General features: G+C 34.6%; 2 protein-coding genes across 5 annotated transcripts in view; one reads left to right on the top strand and one right to left on the bottom strand.

The window, feature by feature from the left end:
- Positions 1-155: 155 nt before the first annotated feature.
- Positions 156-17,417, bottom strand: part of Lpin (phosphatidate phosphatase LPIN) — an 18,223-nt gene continuing 961 nt past the window's right edge. The window contains exons 2-13 of one of the 4 annotated variants that reach the window (XR_001100285.2): positions 8,284-9,233; positions 7,005-8,018; positions 6,797-6,933; positions 6,514-6,722; positions 6,063-6,242; positions 5,176-5,694; positions 4,968-5,046; positions 4,614-4,881; positions 4,039-4,542; positions 3,850-3,953; positions 2,775-3,232; positions 1,876-2,015 (exon numbers count right to left, since the gene is read on the bottom strand). Coding sequence is in view for 3 of the 4 variants with exons in the window: in XM_012362567.2 (XP_012217990.1) it covers positions 1,880-2,015; positions 3,850-3,953; positions 4,039-4,542; positions 4,614-4,881; positions 4,968-5,046; positions 5,176-5,694; positions 6,063-6,242; positions 6,514-6,722; positions 6,797-6,933; positions 7,005-8,018; positions 8,284-8,472 (3,339 nt within the window). In the remaining variant the exon portion in view is untranslated. Of the gene's footprint in view, positions 2,016-2,774; positions 3,233-3,849; positions 3,954-4,038; positions 4,543-4,613; positions 4,882-4,967; positions 5,047-5,175; positions 5,695-6,062; positions 6,243-6,513; positions 6,723-6,796; positions 6,934-7,004; positions 8,019-8,283; positions 9,234-17,417 lie in introns of all 4 variants that reach the window. The other 3 variants (XM_012362567.2, XM_012362568.2, XM_012362569.2) reach the window with 3 other exon arrangements.
- Positions 9,583-17,417, top strand: part of LOC105669551 (uncharacterized) — a 20,763-nt gene continuing 12,928 nt past the window's right edge. The window contains exons 1-2 of the mRNA XM_067347327.1: positions 9,583-9,846; positions 11,212-11,309. Of these exons, the coding sequence (XP_067203428.1) occupies positions 11,248-11,309 (62 nt within the window). The 5' untranslated portion in view covers positions 9,583-9,846; positions 11,212-11,247. The remainder of the gene's footprint in view (positions 9,847-11,211; positions 11,310-17,417) is intronic.

The following is a 17,417-nucleotide window of genomic DNA, read 5'->3' as shown; positions in this document are numbered from 1 at the left end:
TAATAACTATAATTAAACTAACATACTTATTTTATCACTTTTATGGAACGTTATACCTTAAATTTTCAATTTTACATTTACATAAAAAATCGGAAATTCTTTTCATTATTGCAAAAAACGGCTATGATAAAATGATACGCAAACGACAAAGGGAATTATGTGTAAACAGATTTTGTTTGGATTTATTTGTACTAAGAATAATAGTTTTAACAAAAAACGAACATAATACACTTAAATAATTACAAATATACAGTATACCGTTACGTCTTGTATCGTATGTACAATATACATTTAAAATAAAAGTCAATTTAAAGTCTGCTCTAAATCAAGAATACAAAATCTGTACAATATTACTTCTTTCTGTTGTTTGTCACTCTCCGCACCATTTTACATTTGCCTAAATAAAGACATTTTTAAAGCTATTCGTTCGGTAATCTTTCTGCATCGTTGCCCTAAAGTGCACTATACTTAATAAGACATATATTGCGAATGTAGCTCTTTGGTTGAATATAGTTGTACCTGTACTGCTTTAACCACATAATTCGAGCCAAGTTTAAAGTGCAAACCTGTCAACTTTACTTCCATATTAAATTGCTCGATCCAACTAAAACACAACAATAACTTAATCTAAATGTCAATAACATATTTTAGGTAACTTATGAAAGACTGCAACCTAATAGAATATATTACAACCACGAGTAAAGAACAATCAAATAAAAAATAAAAACTACGTCACATATGATCTACGGAATATAGAATAAATTCGTATTTTGTATGACTACAATTGATTTAAAGGAAATCCAAGTCTATACACATTATCTACTTCGCAATTTTCCTTGTTTGATTAGAATATCACAATGTAAATGATAACTTTTGTGAGGATATGGCAATTTCACAGCATACCAACTTAATCGAGATCTCGTACAAAAATAAAAGATAGTTCTCTAAAAAAATAAAGAAGCGATAAATAGTTAACTATCCTCCCATATCTTACGTCCTAGAATATCCTATCACCAGTTATTAAGCAAAATTCCAACGCAGTTCAATGTAGAAAATTGACATGTACGTAGACAATTAGATGCTTGTATAAAACTTACATGTATGCAGTCATAAGCGAGGTTTTCTAGTACGAGTATTGCGCGATGAATATATAAACGATTCGCACTATGCAAAAGACTGAAAAATTCCTATCGACCATCAATTGCCAAAATTGTGTTCTACATCGACTGAATGATAAAGTATCACTTGGGAGAGCTTGCTGACTTCATCAAGCATAGTGCAAGACTCACTTTAATTATACCGTGAAGCATGTATCGTATCTAATTACTAGGCACGCTGTGTACATTGACTGGTGTGATTAAGTCCAAATCATGTAGAATGTATCTAATATAATATCGTTAACACGAGCATCTTCTATTATCTAAATGTAACTGAAGCTGGAATGTTGTGTGACGTGCACCTATAAATAAAAATCTAAAAATATGATTTATATTTTTTCGATTGCTTATATAACAATTATTCTTATATAAAAATGATGCAAAATTTATAAGCGTATATATAACTTACGTTGTAATGTAAGTTACATATATATATAATGTACAATTTAAAACATAAATTAAGTTAAGTTAAGTTGTACTTAACAAAATTTTCCATCTTTTTATATAGAATTTCTTAATTGTCGAAACAATAATCTAACATTCAAATAAAACGTTAAACGATTGCGCTTTCGAGACTTCTAATGCACTATATTGGATAATCATACCAGTCAAGGTCACTGCGATTAACGCACAAAGTATAAAAGTTAGCTAAATATGACGATCATCGTTCGTAATATAAGCGAATGATTGTTGCAGAATAAAATTTCTTAGGTAGCTTGAGTCTAAGCATGAAGCTCCTCGAGTTTCGGCACTTCAGGTATCGGGTCTCGCCAATACGCAAAATTGCTGAACTCATCGGCTGCGTCCTCTCGCCATGCCGGGAACACATGGTCGACGATGAAACTCATATTCGAATACCTGTAATGAGAAAACAAACGAAAATTGTAAAGCATATATCAAACATGTTTGTGTCCTTGTGCTGTCAGAATGGCTGGAAAATGAATAATCTGTTGCTCGTTTATATAAAATAAATCAATACATTAACCGATAAAGAAACATAAGAATTGTATGGATTGAAATATTTCTAACACATATACTGCCACATGAAATAAATGTGCTGCAATATGTACAAATGTTTTTTTTAGACAAGTTAGATTAAAACGTAAACGTAAAGGACACAATAAATCTAGATTAATGTGACAAACAAACATAAAATGTGAGAAAAATGAATATAAGAATTATAAATTGGATAAGTTATGATCAATTTTAGATAAAACAACAAACATGGATGTTAATATTATAGCAACATAAATATTTGTAGCTTACACACTATGATTATGTTTTATAAGTAACATTTATATTCTTCATGTTGAAGTAGAATCATAGTTTATGCCAGAGTGAACATGAAGTGCTTGGTTGAAACATTACGAGCAATAAGCAGATAAGAAAATGTGTCTGATAAAGACAATAAAAGTTCCCCTCATTTATACATTCAAATAACAATACTTGAAGATGAATTATGAATTGCGTTAATATCATCCCCTTCCCATTTCTGCCTGAAATAAATGGAAAATGTATGTTGTTCCCAATGTTGTCGTGAAAAGATGTTAGAATGACCAGAAACCAAAGCGTATCAAGCGGCGATGAAAAGCAAATGTGTACAAAACAAGTGCTTACCCTATAAATCATAAGAAGATAGGTAGGAGTTGTCGCACAACCAAATATATCCCAAAATAATACAATGATACTAAAGTATCTAATTACGTTTATATTCGACCCACGTATCCGGTTTAATTGTTCATAATTAAAAATAACTTTTCCTGAGCTCATCCTATCACTTGTACGTTCTTACACTACATGAAAATGTGCATTTTAACTTTGTACTATGTCCATTGCCAAAAAATAAAGAGATTGCATTATGCATGGTAATATTCCAAGCATAATGCAACCAATACACGTTAAACGTGGCCGGATACCATTAACATTGTTATATGACACTGCAATCAAATGGTTATTGCAATTCAATTTAACTAATACAAGTCTGATAAAAGTTATGGTTGTGCCGCTATCAGTAGACGTTTGGCATACGTTGTGGCGGGAACAAGTCATTGATGATATTGCACTGACGCGCATAACTGTAATCACAGAAATATCCGACCTATCAGTACCCTCTGAAAAAACTCGCACATCCTTTTTCCAACCAATAACTTCATTTCCCAATGCTTAAGCCCTTATCAAAGTTTAGTAGGCGGTATCCACTTTGTTAATTATTGTAAATTCCTTTTTAGCATGCTTAAAAAAGATAATCGAGAGATCATAAAAGCTGTTAATATAAACATTGATTTTATAAGAGTTGGTTAAAGAGAAAGATTCGACAATGTCACAAAATTAAATACTATGTATACATCATACAATCGTAATTGCTATTAGTCACATATCTCATTTACAAGACTTCTCTTAAGTTAGCGTATTCATGAACACAATGAAATACTATCTCGAATAGTACAAAATATTACATTTACAATATTACGTTGATAAAATAATGCTACAAAGCATAGAAAAGAAATGTTAAAATTATGAGAAAAATAAAATAACAGTTAGGTTAGATTATTATTATACATTGCTAATCGAGCAACAATAAAAAAATATGTATCTTTATTTCTTAACTTTGCGATTACGTGCACTTCTCAGTATAGAAAGAAAATATCAAACAATTATTATATTTTAATAGTAGAAGTGATGCAATACTTACGATGATTGGAATGTTTGCGTCAATTCATGCTTCAATTCTCCTCGATGGTTTATTGTAAAAATCCGCATTATAGGAATGCCTACTGCTCGATACGCCCATACATCCTGTACATATAAAATAATTTTTTGCATATAATTATTCACATAAAATTCTAACTAATAATCGACAAATATAATTCAATGTTCATACGTTTATTCGATTGCCATATCCTGCGTAAAATGGCTCAGATCCCTCGGGAAATAACGCTTGAATATCTTTCAGACAGGATATCTTGAACTCTTCCGGCTTCTTCTCTATCACCTCGCGATGAAACGCCAAAATCAAGCTCGTAGGATTCAAAAGTAACGGACCTTCCGGAAGCGTCAAATCTCCTTGTTTCAAATTCCTCAAATATTCCCGAGTACCTCCAGCCTGTCCAATTGCTCTCGCCGAAAGATACAGTAGCTTATAGCCGTTGTTCTTAATCTTCGTGAAAAGTTGAGCAACCCCTGATTGGGCCCAATCTTTGCCTACTATCGGCAGAATGTGACCCAGCACATCCGATTTCGTGATAGTACCATCGATATCGGAGATAACGATCTTATCGTCCCACTTCCATTTATAAATGTGACACTTGCAGCGTTTCGTGCCCTGATAAGCTGTGGTTACACTAAAGACCACTTCGTTGGCGCCATCCTTCAAATCGAGGCTCGCCTGTAAAAGAGTCGCAATTTATTCATTTTTCCTAACTCTTTACATAATTGTAAAAAATGTAAAATACTCACTATCTGCTCGGATGACAATCGTAGAGTTTTACGATACTTTTCCGTAGACTCATAGTACGGTCTTCTTTCCATCGGTATTTTAATGCCCGCTGGTTCATTATGATTACTGTCGGAATCCTCACCGCCGCTATATCCTTCTCCTTCTCCCTCATGCTCTTTCTCGGTTATTGTGAGCGTAGTTTCGCTAGATGCGGTTGTAAATCTCGAACAGGCTTCTATCGCATCGCTTGAATTTGACAAATCTGTATTTTGCTCAGTCTTTGCTTCTCTGTAAAGAAATCATTTTTCTCAATGTTATTAAGAAACGTGTAAAAAATTATGAAAAAACGTAAAAAGTAATCAAAAGAGACTTACGTGTTAGCTAGTATTTCTTCATTTGTTACAACCTTAGCTTCCAAAGATTGTTCCGACATCTGCACGACAATTCCATCGACTATGATAAAATCAACAAAAGTCATATTTTAATATATTCCGTGGTAGAAATATACACACACATATATATAACCAATACATTCGTAAAGGAGAATTTGTCAAGTTGCATGCAAAATTGAAAGCATCTTACTCTGATCACTTGGTTTTTTGGGTGGTTGCGTAGAACGTCTCCAAGAGAACCATGAACTATATCCGCTACGAGTTTCAGACTTGCTGCTACTCTGTTGCTTCTTATCCTCAAGCACCGGTAACGACATGTATAGACTTTCAATCGCGCTTTGCGGTAAGTATCTTTGAAAAACGACGTAAGTCAACACTATTGGACAGGCTGTAGTCCAATTGTAAAATTTCCCATTGATCTTGATAACCAGGTTCGGATTCTCGTACAGTTTTGGATCGGCGCAAACGTCCTCGAAATGAAGTAAGTTTTCGTCGAAAGCCTCTTTGGATGGCCCATTCTCAGTGTCCAATCCGCCACATAGGGACATACCTATTTCTATGCTATGATCGAAAATAGAATGCTTTGGTTCCTCGAAATCGCTGTCCAGCGACTTTGGTCCACCAATGGCTCCCTCAACACTGTTGGGGCTTTGAGGTAGACTCGGTCCGTTACCCGACTCTGTATCTTCTTCATCCATTGTTTTTCTATCTGTAAGAAAATCGTGTTTGTGTAAAGAAAATATAAAGAGCAATATTAAAACAACACCACAGTTTTAGTTAATTAAAACAATGGAAATTATTAACTTGATTTATAAATATACAATACACTTTTTATTAGTTCATTCATTTTCACTACCAAAACAAAAAACTGTACACTTTTGCATTTCTAAAAATAAGAAATTTGTGAATTATATAAATGCTTCGGAAATATTTTATTATTAAAGATGCAAAAGTGTTTCTAATGCAATTCTATGAATATGATAAGACAGTCAGACATGTAGTTAATAACATGTTAGTTTCAGTTGTATAGGTTGTATAGGTTTAATGTGCTAAAGCGAAAGCAAGTTTACCGTATACCTTTAACCACCGTCGGGCCTCGATGCGAGGAGGGAAAGTACAGAGCCGCAACTTCAGGGTCCAATTCGTCGGCATTAAGATCGCTAAGGTAAATTCCTTCTGATTCCGGATTGTGTCTTACGCGAGAAGTCTTCTTCATAAAGGAGAACATGCCACTGAGCATAGATCTTTGTGCATCTTCTGCCATTAAAAAAAGCGGTTTGCGAGAAGTTAGCAATCAAGCAGTTGAATTAGCTTCTTTTTGTGGAAAAAAAATTTTATAACATTGATTGGTTAAATTTTATTATGTGTATCAGAATCAGGCTTATTAGTTCCTCGAAATGTGAAAGAACGATCGACAATAGCACCTCCCGTTTAGAATTGTATAATGTGGTGTTAATTGTGAATATAGTGTATATAGTTCGACGTGAGAAATCGTAGTAATACAATTGTAATGATATATTATACTAACTATTCGGCTGATTGGCTATCGTCGAAGAATTCAATGAATTTCTATGAGACAAATGCGCTGACTCCGGAGGTGGACTGGGCAATTCACCCCATCTCCAACTCTGCTGGTGACTCTTGTCGTCCTCTCTCTCACTGCCATCTTGTATAATTTTACGTACTTCAAATTCCGTGTCCGACTGAACGGGTGAACATGGTCTGGAGTCTTTGTTCCTTTTAAGCACATTATAGCACATTGGTAAATATTTCCATACGTTATTGTCGAATAAAAGTATCATAATACGTACTTGGTAACTTCTGAGTCACTGAAGAAGTGAAAATCGGTTTCAGGGCGTTTTTCAATTACATCTTGAGAGGATGTCAAGGGTTCTGCAGCGGCATTCTTTCTTTCAACTTCTATGATTGGACTCGGTCCCTTCAACATCTTTAATAAATAAAAAGATATCAAGATGTAACGACAAAAAGGATCATGCTCATTAGAGTAATATTACTTACTGTTTCACTGATTGATTCCTCGGCAAAAATTCCATCAGTCTCGCTCATTTCTGTCTGGCTACTGCTACCATTGCTAGTTTTTCTTTGCGAGCCTTTCTTCTTCATAATACTCTTCCTCTTGCGTTTCCTCTTGGTCGAATTGTTACTCTTTGTCTCTTCAATATTCTCTTCCTTCTTTTTATTTAAAGATGAAGTTGAGTCGTCACTAGATTTTTCCTTACTACTACTTTGAGGATCATCTGTGATCGGCTTAAAATCATTCTTCACTACACTAATTTTACGAATTCTCTCAGATGACGTAACAGCTACGAAAGATTTCGGACACGATATTGCTGACTTTGGCTGTTCGTCATTGATGGCATCCATATCAAATATCTCCTCATCTTCATTTTTAGAATTGTCATCTTTTCCTTCCCATTTTTCCTCTTTTTCTTCCCATTTTTCCTCTTTTTCTTTCCAGTCGCTCAGTAAAGCCTTCTCAAAGTTTTGTCTTTGCTCGACCGAAAGTTCCGGAAAATTCTCCTTGAACAATTTCTCTTTATCCTCTGTTTTCAAAGCGGAATATTGTTCTCTGATCATCTGCTGCTTTTGCTCTGGAGAAATAGTGCCAAAACTTTCCTTGAACATCTGGTCTCGCTCTTCCACGGTCAATGAAGCAATCTGAAGCCACTTCTCACGATGTTCCGCAGGAAGATCTGAGAACTGTTCTATCAAAAACTTCTCCCGTTGATCGGGTGGCAAGGCGGACATCTGCTCCCATTTCTCGCGTTCTATGGAAAGGACCGAATCTATAAGAATTTTTTCTCTTTGTTCCGGAGGCAAATCCGACAAAAGATTAAATTTTTGCGGTGGAAAACAATTATCATCAGGTATGGGTGAACAGGCCAAATGTGGTGGAATTTCCGTATCCGTTGGAGATCCATTTGAACTAACTTCTTCCACAAAGAAAGCCTCACCGGAATCTCCGAGTTTCATATGAATTTCCCTGGGTTCTCCATTTATCTCAATATCCACCTACAAAATAATAAAGCACAGTATGAAAATCTGATTCTATATATTTGTTTTATCGCGTATAAAATCATGTATAAAAAATGTTTTTAAGAGTCATAAGATAATTATAATAAAAATGCAAAGCACATATAAAATTATCTGAAAAATAATTTACTTCAATAAAGATAGAAAGCAACAACACAATGAAAGATACATTGTTATTGTTATTAATGTATTCATTATGCAGCAATAAATTATTGATAACAATGGCAAATGCTTGATAACTCACCACTTTCGCCCTGGAGCGGAGTACACCGAGCTTGCCGAAGCGAACATGGAAGGGCGAGCACGTGAAGGAGCCGTCCGGCTGTTCGACGACGATGACGTCGATTGCACCAGTCAGAGTCGCAGCGTTGATCTCGTTGTAGAACAAACGGAAGTTGCTGATGATCTTGGCGATATAGTTCATACTGTACATGTCCTAAATCCGCGCACCACAGGCCGCGGAACTTGACCGACGAGAGAACACAACCAGTAGTGTTGTTCGAAATTCGCGGCGCAGCGAAAGAAACGTAAAACTTGCGGCACACTTGCGGCTGTCTTTAGTCCAAAGATATCTCTCTCTCGTTCTCTCACAAGAGAGAAGAGAGAAGAGAAGAGAGAAGAGAAGAGAAGAGAAGAGAGAGAGAGAGAGAGAGGTACAAAAATTTGCCAAGAGACTTATTCCGTACTTATCAAACTTTTCTAACGCCACGAAATCGATCCCGCGCTGCCCTGCAGTCCTGATGACACTGACTGACGAACGAAGAAATTCGAATGATGAAACACCGATGACACTGTCACCGCGACAGCGATCTGTCAAAAGCGTTCGCCGGGCTGCGTGCACACTTGACAGTGTGTGTCGTTCACGCGAATTTCTATCGATCGCGTCCAAAATCAAGACGCGACGTGCTCAAAAAGAGTTAATCTCGATGATTTCGCAGCAGCGCAGAAAATGACACCGGACGACCCGAACGAGAGAGCGAGGTTCTTTGTTCCTGTAGAGAGTACGTTGACAAGTACGCTAAAGTACCTGCTACTGCGAGCAGACAGTTGTCTAAACTGACGTTGCGCGATACCACGTGATCTAACCGAGCCAATCGCGCGACAACTGTCCGGTGGTCGATACGACGACGTATCACGTGGTCGACCTGGCGTTAGCGCGCGTTTCGAATCATCAACGACGTCGACACGAATTACCTGGAACAAAGAAACATGATATCATAGCTACCTTTGGTAATCAATTAACATTGTTCGATCATGATAAGCGAGTGATATTCACTGTCATTGAGAAATTGAGGTAACTTCTGACCTTGACGTATAAGGACAAAGACTCTGGGAGTAAAGATATATATCCAGACAAACTTGTATAGCGCATAAGCATATGCATAAGAAATATTGGATTGGTCCATTTCCTTATACATCTTCTTATAGACCAATCCATTTCCTTATGCATATGCGCCTATGCAAGTTTGTCTGGATAAGCTCTAAAAGTCCCTATTAATGTGTCAACTTCAGCGAGTTAAACGATGCAGATTTAAGCTCATTTATTTTGCGCCATATTAGTTTGGCTTGCTTCGTCGATTAAAGTCGAACGGATATTCGCCGTGGTCGCGCGCACATCTCCCGAATTCTTCTCCTTTACTTAATTTACTCGACGGAATAGCGACAGGCTGGCAACAGCTTCGCTATCCAGTAAAGTATCCGGTAACAACGATCAAAGTCCTTTTTCGCGGAAATCTAACGCATGTGAACTGATGCTAGCTTAAACCAGGCTAGTTTATGCCATTAACGGCTATTACGATAAGATCACGTAAGTTATTTCGGTCGTTAACTACGCAACAATTTCATTCGACAGAAGTCAATAAATAATCAAGAGAAAGCTTCGCGTTCGCAGTAAACGCAATAGGTTTTACGAAAAAATCGATACTAAATACAATTGCAAGGTATTCTAGTCCTCCCCGCTTTCATTCCATTAACGACACGCAATAACCTTATTTTGTGATCGATATCACATTAGGTAAAATAATCGATTATTTTTATTTGTTTGGTTCTGATAAAAGTCAAGGTGTAATCATGTGAAGTCATTTACCCGGAAAAATAACGGGAAAAAATTTTTTGCTATAATTAATAAAAAAGCAGGATTAGATTAAGTTAATTATTAGTTTAGAAATTATTCTAGAAAATGACTCAAATGCGTCGAACTTGATTATTTCTTATCTGATCGATTAAAATAAAATGTTACAACGGCGATTATATTTAATTATTATAAATTATAATTATAATATAATTATTGAGAAAAAAGATTCTTGTCTTATCACGTTATTTGTCACAAAATTTTATTTTTAAATAATCGTTTAACGGATGGGATTTCGTTGAAATTCTAATCTAAATCTTATTGATTTCAATTTCGAGTTGTATAGTAATTGTTTAGCATTCCTATACGGGAACAGTAAATATTGAGGTAGCATGAGATTTCTTTTCAGTTTTTTTTCGGTTGTCACAGGCGAAGAATGACAAGACACGTTTTCTTTTACGTAGATTTGATATGAATGACACAGCAGACTGCGTGGCGACCCACTTAAAGAAAACACAAAGAGTCACACACAATATATCTTGGTGGTTATACTGAAGAATTTCCGTTCTTTTCTATCTCGATATAATTCATTCAAAAATAGCACAAATCTCCATTATAGAAGACTTAATGATATATACTCAAGACTACTTTTATTCGAACAAAAAGTTCTAACGTTCTCATTTTATATTCAACTACTTAATTCTATTCGAACATTATTTGACCTTCGCCATAGAAAGTATTGAAAGATGAATAATGACAAAATTATTGGATAGAATCTATTAAAAAATTTAACAGTATTTGATTACGCTTTTTTTAAATAATATTCAGACTGTAATACAAAATTATTAATTTAACAACCAAAATATTTTGCGTCATATGTGGCAATTTGTTGTTAATCTACATGAAAAATTATTACACATTATGAAGAGGAATAAAAAGAGAATTCAAACATGTGTAATTGTCGAATCACGTGTAGGCGGCTGATGTACACGCAACATAAAAATCTTGAACATTGTACTTTGTTCGCCAACGCAGACGTGTCAGGCATATACTTCGCATTGTCAAGGTTTAATGACAACACCGCTTCTTTTTTTTGTGCAGCTTTCGCGATTGAACAATTATGGAATTCAGAGATGCATGCCTTCTCCGATGCAATCGCCACATGCTGTGCCGATCCAGATATTTCTCAGCATCGATCGGTGAGTCATATATTAAAAAGGAATTACTACTAATCGATTGAATGTTTACGAGATGCTCACACTTTTTCGCCGTGTGATCGCGCGGTTTCGTCACATAATGATTATCTAGCGATTTATCAAATGTACGTTTTGTGATACATTATGCTGACAATTGCGACTGTGACAAAAACCTGATTTTTTAATTACTATTTTTTATGCACAACAACGTATTTGTATTATAACAAATTTGCATCATCTTACAACCGACTATATTTTTCACATATGAGACATTAATCTCGTATTAGCCAGCTTTATCGTGTGTAATCATATCTCTCAGTCATTAGCCATATCATTATTGCACAAGTAAAATGATATATATATTTTATCGGAATCTACCCCTCTTCTCTCAAGTATAAAATTTATTAATAAAATTATAGATAAAAATAAAGAGACGCGGTGATAGGGCGATTTACCGCCGGTAATACTTCTCGAAGCCAAATAACATGATATTTTATTGCGAGGCAAGAGCCTAGATTATCTTTGGCGGGCGAATAACAGCAAAAAGGTCGATCACTTTCCATGGGCTTGCGTAAAAGAGAAGGTTGCGCGCGAGTGAAACGCTCGTGTAGCGACGGGAATCTACCTGTACTCGACGCGCTTAAATTATTTTACCATATGCATCACTGCTTACGAAACGGTACAAACTAGGACAGATCAATTCGCGGTTTTGCATTCTCGAATTTTTTCGACAGAAAACTGAACAAGTCGTATTTATCTAAAATGGAAACTGTATTTTTATGCATGCATAAATCGTGCAGCATTTTATGCATGCTTAAATGTATATTATTCCGTTTATTTTATTACAGAGAAATAAAAAACAAATTGCGATATTTCGGTAAAATTAACAAATAACAAAAATGATACGAAAGATTATTGTTTTGCATGTGTACTTCAAGTTATGTATAAGTGTTGACTTTTAAGTAAATTACATAATAATCTATAGAGGGATTCAGCGAGTTTAGTGAAATAGAAATCGAACAATCGATATTATCCGAGAGAACATAAAAGCTATCGTGCGCTCTCCCAGAAAATATGTAAACTCTCGTACGAGTTCTCATCTTCAAACTCTAACAAAAGGGATTTATCTCTTTGACTGACGAATAAGAAAGTTTATCAGAGGTTCTCAATGCATCCTGCAATCTCTTTATAACATAATCGTTCTTCTCATTAAGTAATTATTATCTCTATTTAACTACATGTGCCACATAATCAATACAAATTTTATAGAAATACTTGGATTACATTCTAAAAAGTTTTATTATTGTAGAAAGTAAAAATGACGATAAATTTGCGCGAACAAATATTTTTGACAAGATTATTTAATCTTGCGCAATGACAAATGCCAAAAGAAGAATAGATAAAAGTTTACCATCCGACTTACAATAGTTGGAACGGTTTCAAAAAATTGAACATATTTTCGTAAAATTTTATATATATATTCGGAACTTTCCAACATGACGTCTATCTACTCATCCGCTCGAAGCCGCGACATTGACATGACAGGCGTAAATCTCGTTAATGCATACATTCTGTCGTCGATAGAAAACTTACAAGCTTTACTTATAGGCGTAAGTAACAAACAGTTAATATCGATCCATCCCAAAGTAAATTAAGTCGATACCTCACACATTTTTCAGGATATTTATAGACGAAAGCGATAATTGCGAAATATTGGTTAATCTCGAAAATATGATGTAAAACATAAAAAACCTCACAGAGACATTAGATCTGATAAGTTTAAATTCGTCACTGTTTGCAATATAACAAAATAATAATTGAATTAAAGTATAGATATGGTCGAATAATCGACCAAATATTTTGAGCATCTCACATTCTTCTCGGAATGAGACAAAATGCAAATTTAAACATTTGGACAATCGCCTAACGAGAATACGCTTTCGTGTCTGCGGCCAAACGGCAAAGGCAGACAATCATTCTCGTTGAGAGAGTCGACAATTGTCGACAAGCACGCGAACTTTTAATTATGTCTGATATTAGCAAAATTCCACTACCATTCTCAACAAATGTCTTTTTTTACTGCGGTGCACTGACCCGCGATGTTTCCTAGCAATTTTCTTATATAATCTCATCTTTTTATACCGAGAATATAGATGTGCCGTGACGATCTTAAAATTTTGGGCCAACAGCCAAAAATTTTGCGAAAGATTTTGAGCCAAAATACGAAACCTTGAAGTCTCGTGTGTGACAGATCATTGTTATAATAGGTTCTCGTCACTTGAATGAGTGTCTCTCTAAAGCTAAGTTGTTCGTCCTTACTTTAGAATTCGAAAAAAAAACTAGGAATATTAAAAAGTATGTTTTTTCTTTAGTAGAAAATTTTAATGAAAGAGTGACATTGCGGTTCTTTTAGCAAATATGAAATATAGAAGTATGTCTTTTTATGCCATTATGAGTCATCGTCGGTTAAAGCTGATCAAAGTCACACTTTTATATCAACGTAAAAAGAGATGCGTCACGAAGCGTTAATCTATATTAAATTTGTGTACCTTGGATTTTATTATAGCTTGTAAATTTTTTTTATTTTACACATTTTAGTAATTATATTAAATTATATATTTTTTATAGACTTTGATTTTTGAGCTCGAGTTTTTTCAATTTTAAAAAAACTTCAGCAAAATAAGCTATTAACAATCACTATCTGTAAAATGTAAACCATGATTTGTAATAGAATGCGAAAACGCAGCTTTGATTAAAATTGCTTCGTCGAGATCGCGAAATTAATTCGACCGTTGCCCCGTGCGATTATTTGCTAACACGCACCAATGATTAATTGTGTACTTTTCGCGATTAATCATAATCGGTTTCGTTGTTATCGTACACGCGCGGAGATGTATTGCTATCACTGGCAGGTTAAACGTTTTCAAGCTAATTTTCAATGATAAACAACAAACACAGTGTTTTCATCATTAGTGCCGATTTGTTTTTTAATTTCTCGTGACACACGTATTACACAATTTTTTTCGGCATGTAATTACATAATCCATACTTATATAATCGTATATAGCCCACGCACTTTGCACGGAAAAAAATAAGGAGTAAATATAAAGGATTATTCGTGAAAGTAATTAGGTCATAAAGTAGTAGTCGTGAATTATTAGTTCTCTGTAATTTTTTTTCTAAAAATCGTGCTGCAATAAGAGCCGTGTAATAACGATTAAATTGCGACAGTAACCGGTTTTCGCAAAGATCCTGCGAATAATAAACATGCGTAACGAATTCGCGAAATAATTTCCCAATTTCAGAGGAATTACGCTAATAATATAGTTTTCCAAGACTAATGTTGCGAAAATCTACTTGTTTATGCGTCTGTACTAATTATGAGGTGTGCAACTGTCTTTTTTGTTTGTTTGAAAATTGAGAGAAAACATATTTCTGACGTATTTGTTTATTGCTTGTTTTAAGAATATTAATCCGCACTAAAATGAATCTACTCGTGTAAGTATATGTATATTTAGATGAAACTGTTTTACTAATAATTTGCTCGATTCCGAGCGCAATCTAGGTTACTTGCGATCAGTTTCACGCTGACTTACTTCAACATACTCCGGTGAATTCGTCAGTTTACCACATCTTTACGCACTCTGAGACGATTTCTCATCATAGTCGACAATACCGCGCATTGTTGATGCTTCCGCGATACATTATCACGCAAATGGGAGAAAATAGTAGGTCTTGTGACCCGGTGTTTTGAGATCGAGATGAATTCGCGTGACCGACATAAACGACTCAAAAGTAGAATATCCGGACGAGATAGAGACGGCCGGCGGCTGGCCTTCGTCCAGGTGAATTTGTTTGGCCATGGACCTGGCACTGAATGCACAATCGTGATTATTGCGACTATTTTCAACTCGTCTGCACTGATTATGATAAGACTACACGATTTATTGATTTCGAGTAAAAAAAATTTAACTCTCACACAAAATCAAAAGAAAGCAAAATAAAGAAGCTGAATAATCGATAACGTCAAAATTTTGAAACTTGATCTTAACTGTATAGCGATGTTTCGAAACCCAGGATTGACTTTTTCGGAATTTGTCTGAAACTTTTTTAGATGATGAAGAATGTATATTTATATCAATCTTGTACCAAAATATTTCAGTTATCTCAGTTATCACAAAGGTAACATCAGCTATTTTCGTGCTGCTTCTACGAATAGAAAATTCATGGAATGTACTATACAGAAAATTATTCATACGACTTTTTATACACATCAACTTTTATTCGAAACTCTTTTGTGCGATTTATACTTTCTCATGATTCCGACTTCTCAGGTATAAAGTCTGTCGTATCTCTTAGCGTAGCCTTGAGCTTTGTTGATTCAGCGCGTCTCACAGAAATAAAATCAAAGCGCAGGAAACACGGTCTCCCCGAAGCCACTATCACCACCACTCCATACATACATAAGCAATGGAAATTACGCAATAGACGTATTTCATAAGAAAATCATCGAAAGAACGCTCTTTGATCTTATCTATTCGTATTTCTTTCCAACTCGTACTATGAACCTAGAGAATTGTCACAATCATCATATAACAAATGTAAACACTCTCCTAATACTGTTAAAGAATAATGTAATGATTTAACAAAAGATTATTATATAATATTTAAATATTAATAAAGTTTGTTAAATTTTTTATTCGTATTTAATAAATTTATGCCCGATTCCACCAACGTAGATTAACTTTAATCTTGGTTCAACTTATTCTTCATCTTTTTCTAATTCTTAGAACTAAAAAAAGATAAAGAGTAAGTTGAACCGAGATTAAAATTAATCTACATTGGTGGAAATGGGCATTAAAGTGCTAGATTTTTTGTTGCAAATTCTGTTGAAGAAAAGAAATCAAAAAAATTCTGAAGTATCCAAATATTTAATGAAATTCTCTTAGCTATTACAATATCCAGTACTATTTTAACTTTATTATTATTTCTAAAATTTATCTAAAATTTATCATGAGTTTACTTCACACAATTGTTATTGTATCTTGGCACAAATATCTGCACAGGCACTTCTGATACATAACAGTTCGCTGGACTTGCCCCGCTATTAACTAATATACCGGTAAAATGATCAACACGATTGTCAACACCAATGATTACGCAGCGACGTGTAAACATGTTTTCTCGTACTGACTCATGAGCTTTCCATTAGCGTCATCGAATTAATGAGCTTCGAATGAACGGTGCACTTTGAGTGCCACCGAGACGTTAGCGACGAGTTTCCGCGAATTCAAAGCTCGCGAATTGACGCGATGAATTGCGTGCAGTGGTTATGACAGGCATTCGTCTCGAATCATCATTTGAATAACTCCTTCTGAAACTCTCTTATGTAACTTGAGAAATTTTTGGTAGTTGCCAACCATTTGCCAATTTTTTTTGGTTATTATTATATTTACTGTGAAGTTTTATTTCAATAAAATTAAATTTCTCTGAATTTAAAGTCTGATGTATAAGAATTTATTAGCACTTAACAGTTATAACAAATATACTATTTTGCATTTATTTGCATTTCTAGCGTGGTTATAGCGAATAATATACATCAAAAAGTACTGTCGACTATACAAGATAATAAAAATATAATATATTCGGAATAATAATTTTTCATCAATATCTCACTATAGTTCGCTGTTCAAGATGTTTCAGTTAATAGATGATCTTTGCCTTCAAATGTTAAACATCATATATATAGACACATGCCGAATCAATAAATGTGAAATATTATTAGTTTGGAAGAAACAAACAACTATTGGTTATATCTTGGCATAAATGTCAGTCAACAAATTTTTTTATCGATATGTCGATCTATACGACGAAATATACGACTTTTTATTGATTAGCATGCGATTTTCACATAAATAATTCGAACAATAATTATCAAGTATTATTAATAATTAATGTAATATGAAAGAAATCGGTGGCAATCATACAACACATTGCTAATCACGATTTTCTCTCTTTGATAGAACATTTACTTATAAAAATATATATTTTTGTGCAACCTGCTCGATCGTGCAAGTTCTAACTGCAATTTATAATTTTAGAATTAGTTAC

Source organism: Linepithema humile, chromosome 1 (assembly GCF_040581485.1).
Source record: "Linepithema humile isolate Giens D197 chromosome 1, Lhum_UNIL_v1.0, whole genome shotgun sequence".
Classification (NCBI taxonomy): domain Eukaryota; kingdom Metazoa; phylum Arthropoda; class Insecta; order Hymenoptera; family Formicidae; genus Linepithema; species Linepithema humile.
Note: the sequence above shows the minus strand (reverse complement) of the source record. Positions and strands in the feature narration are given on the sequence as shown.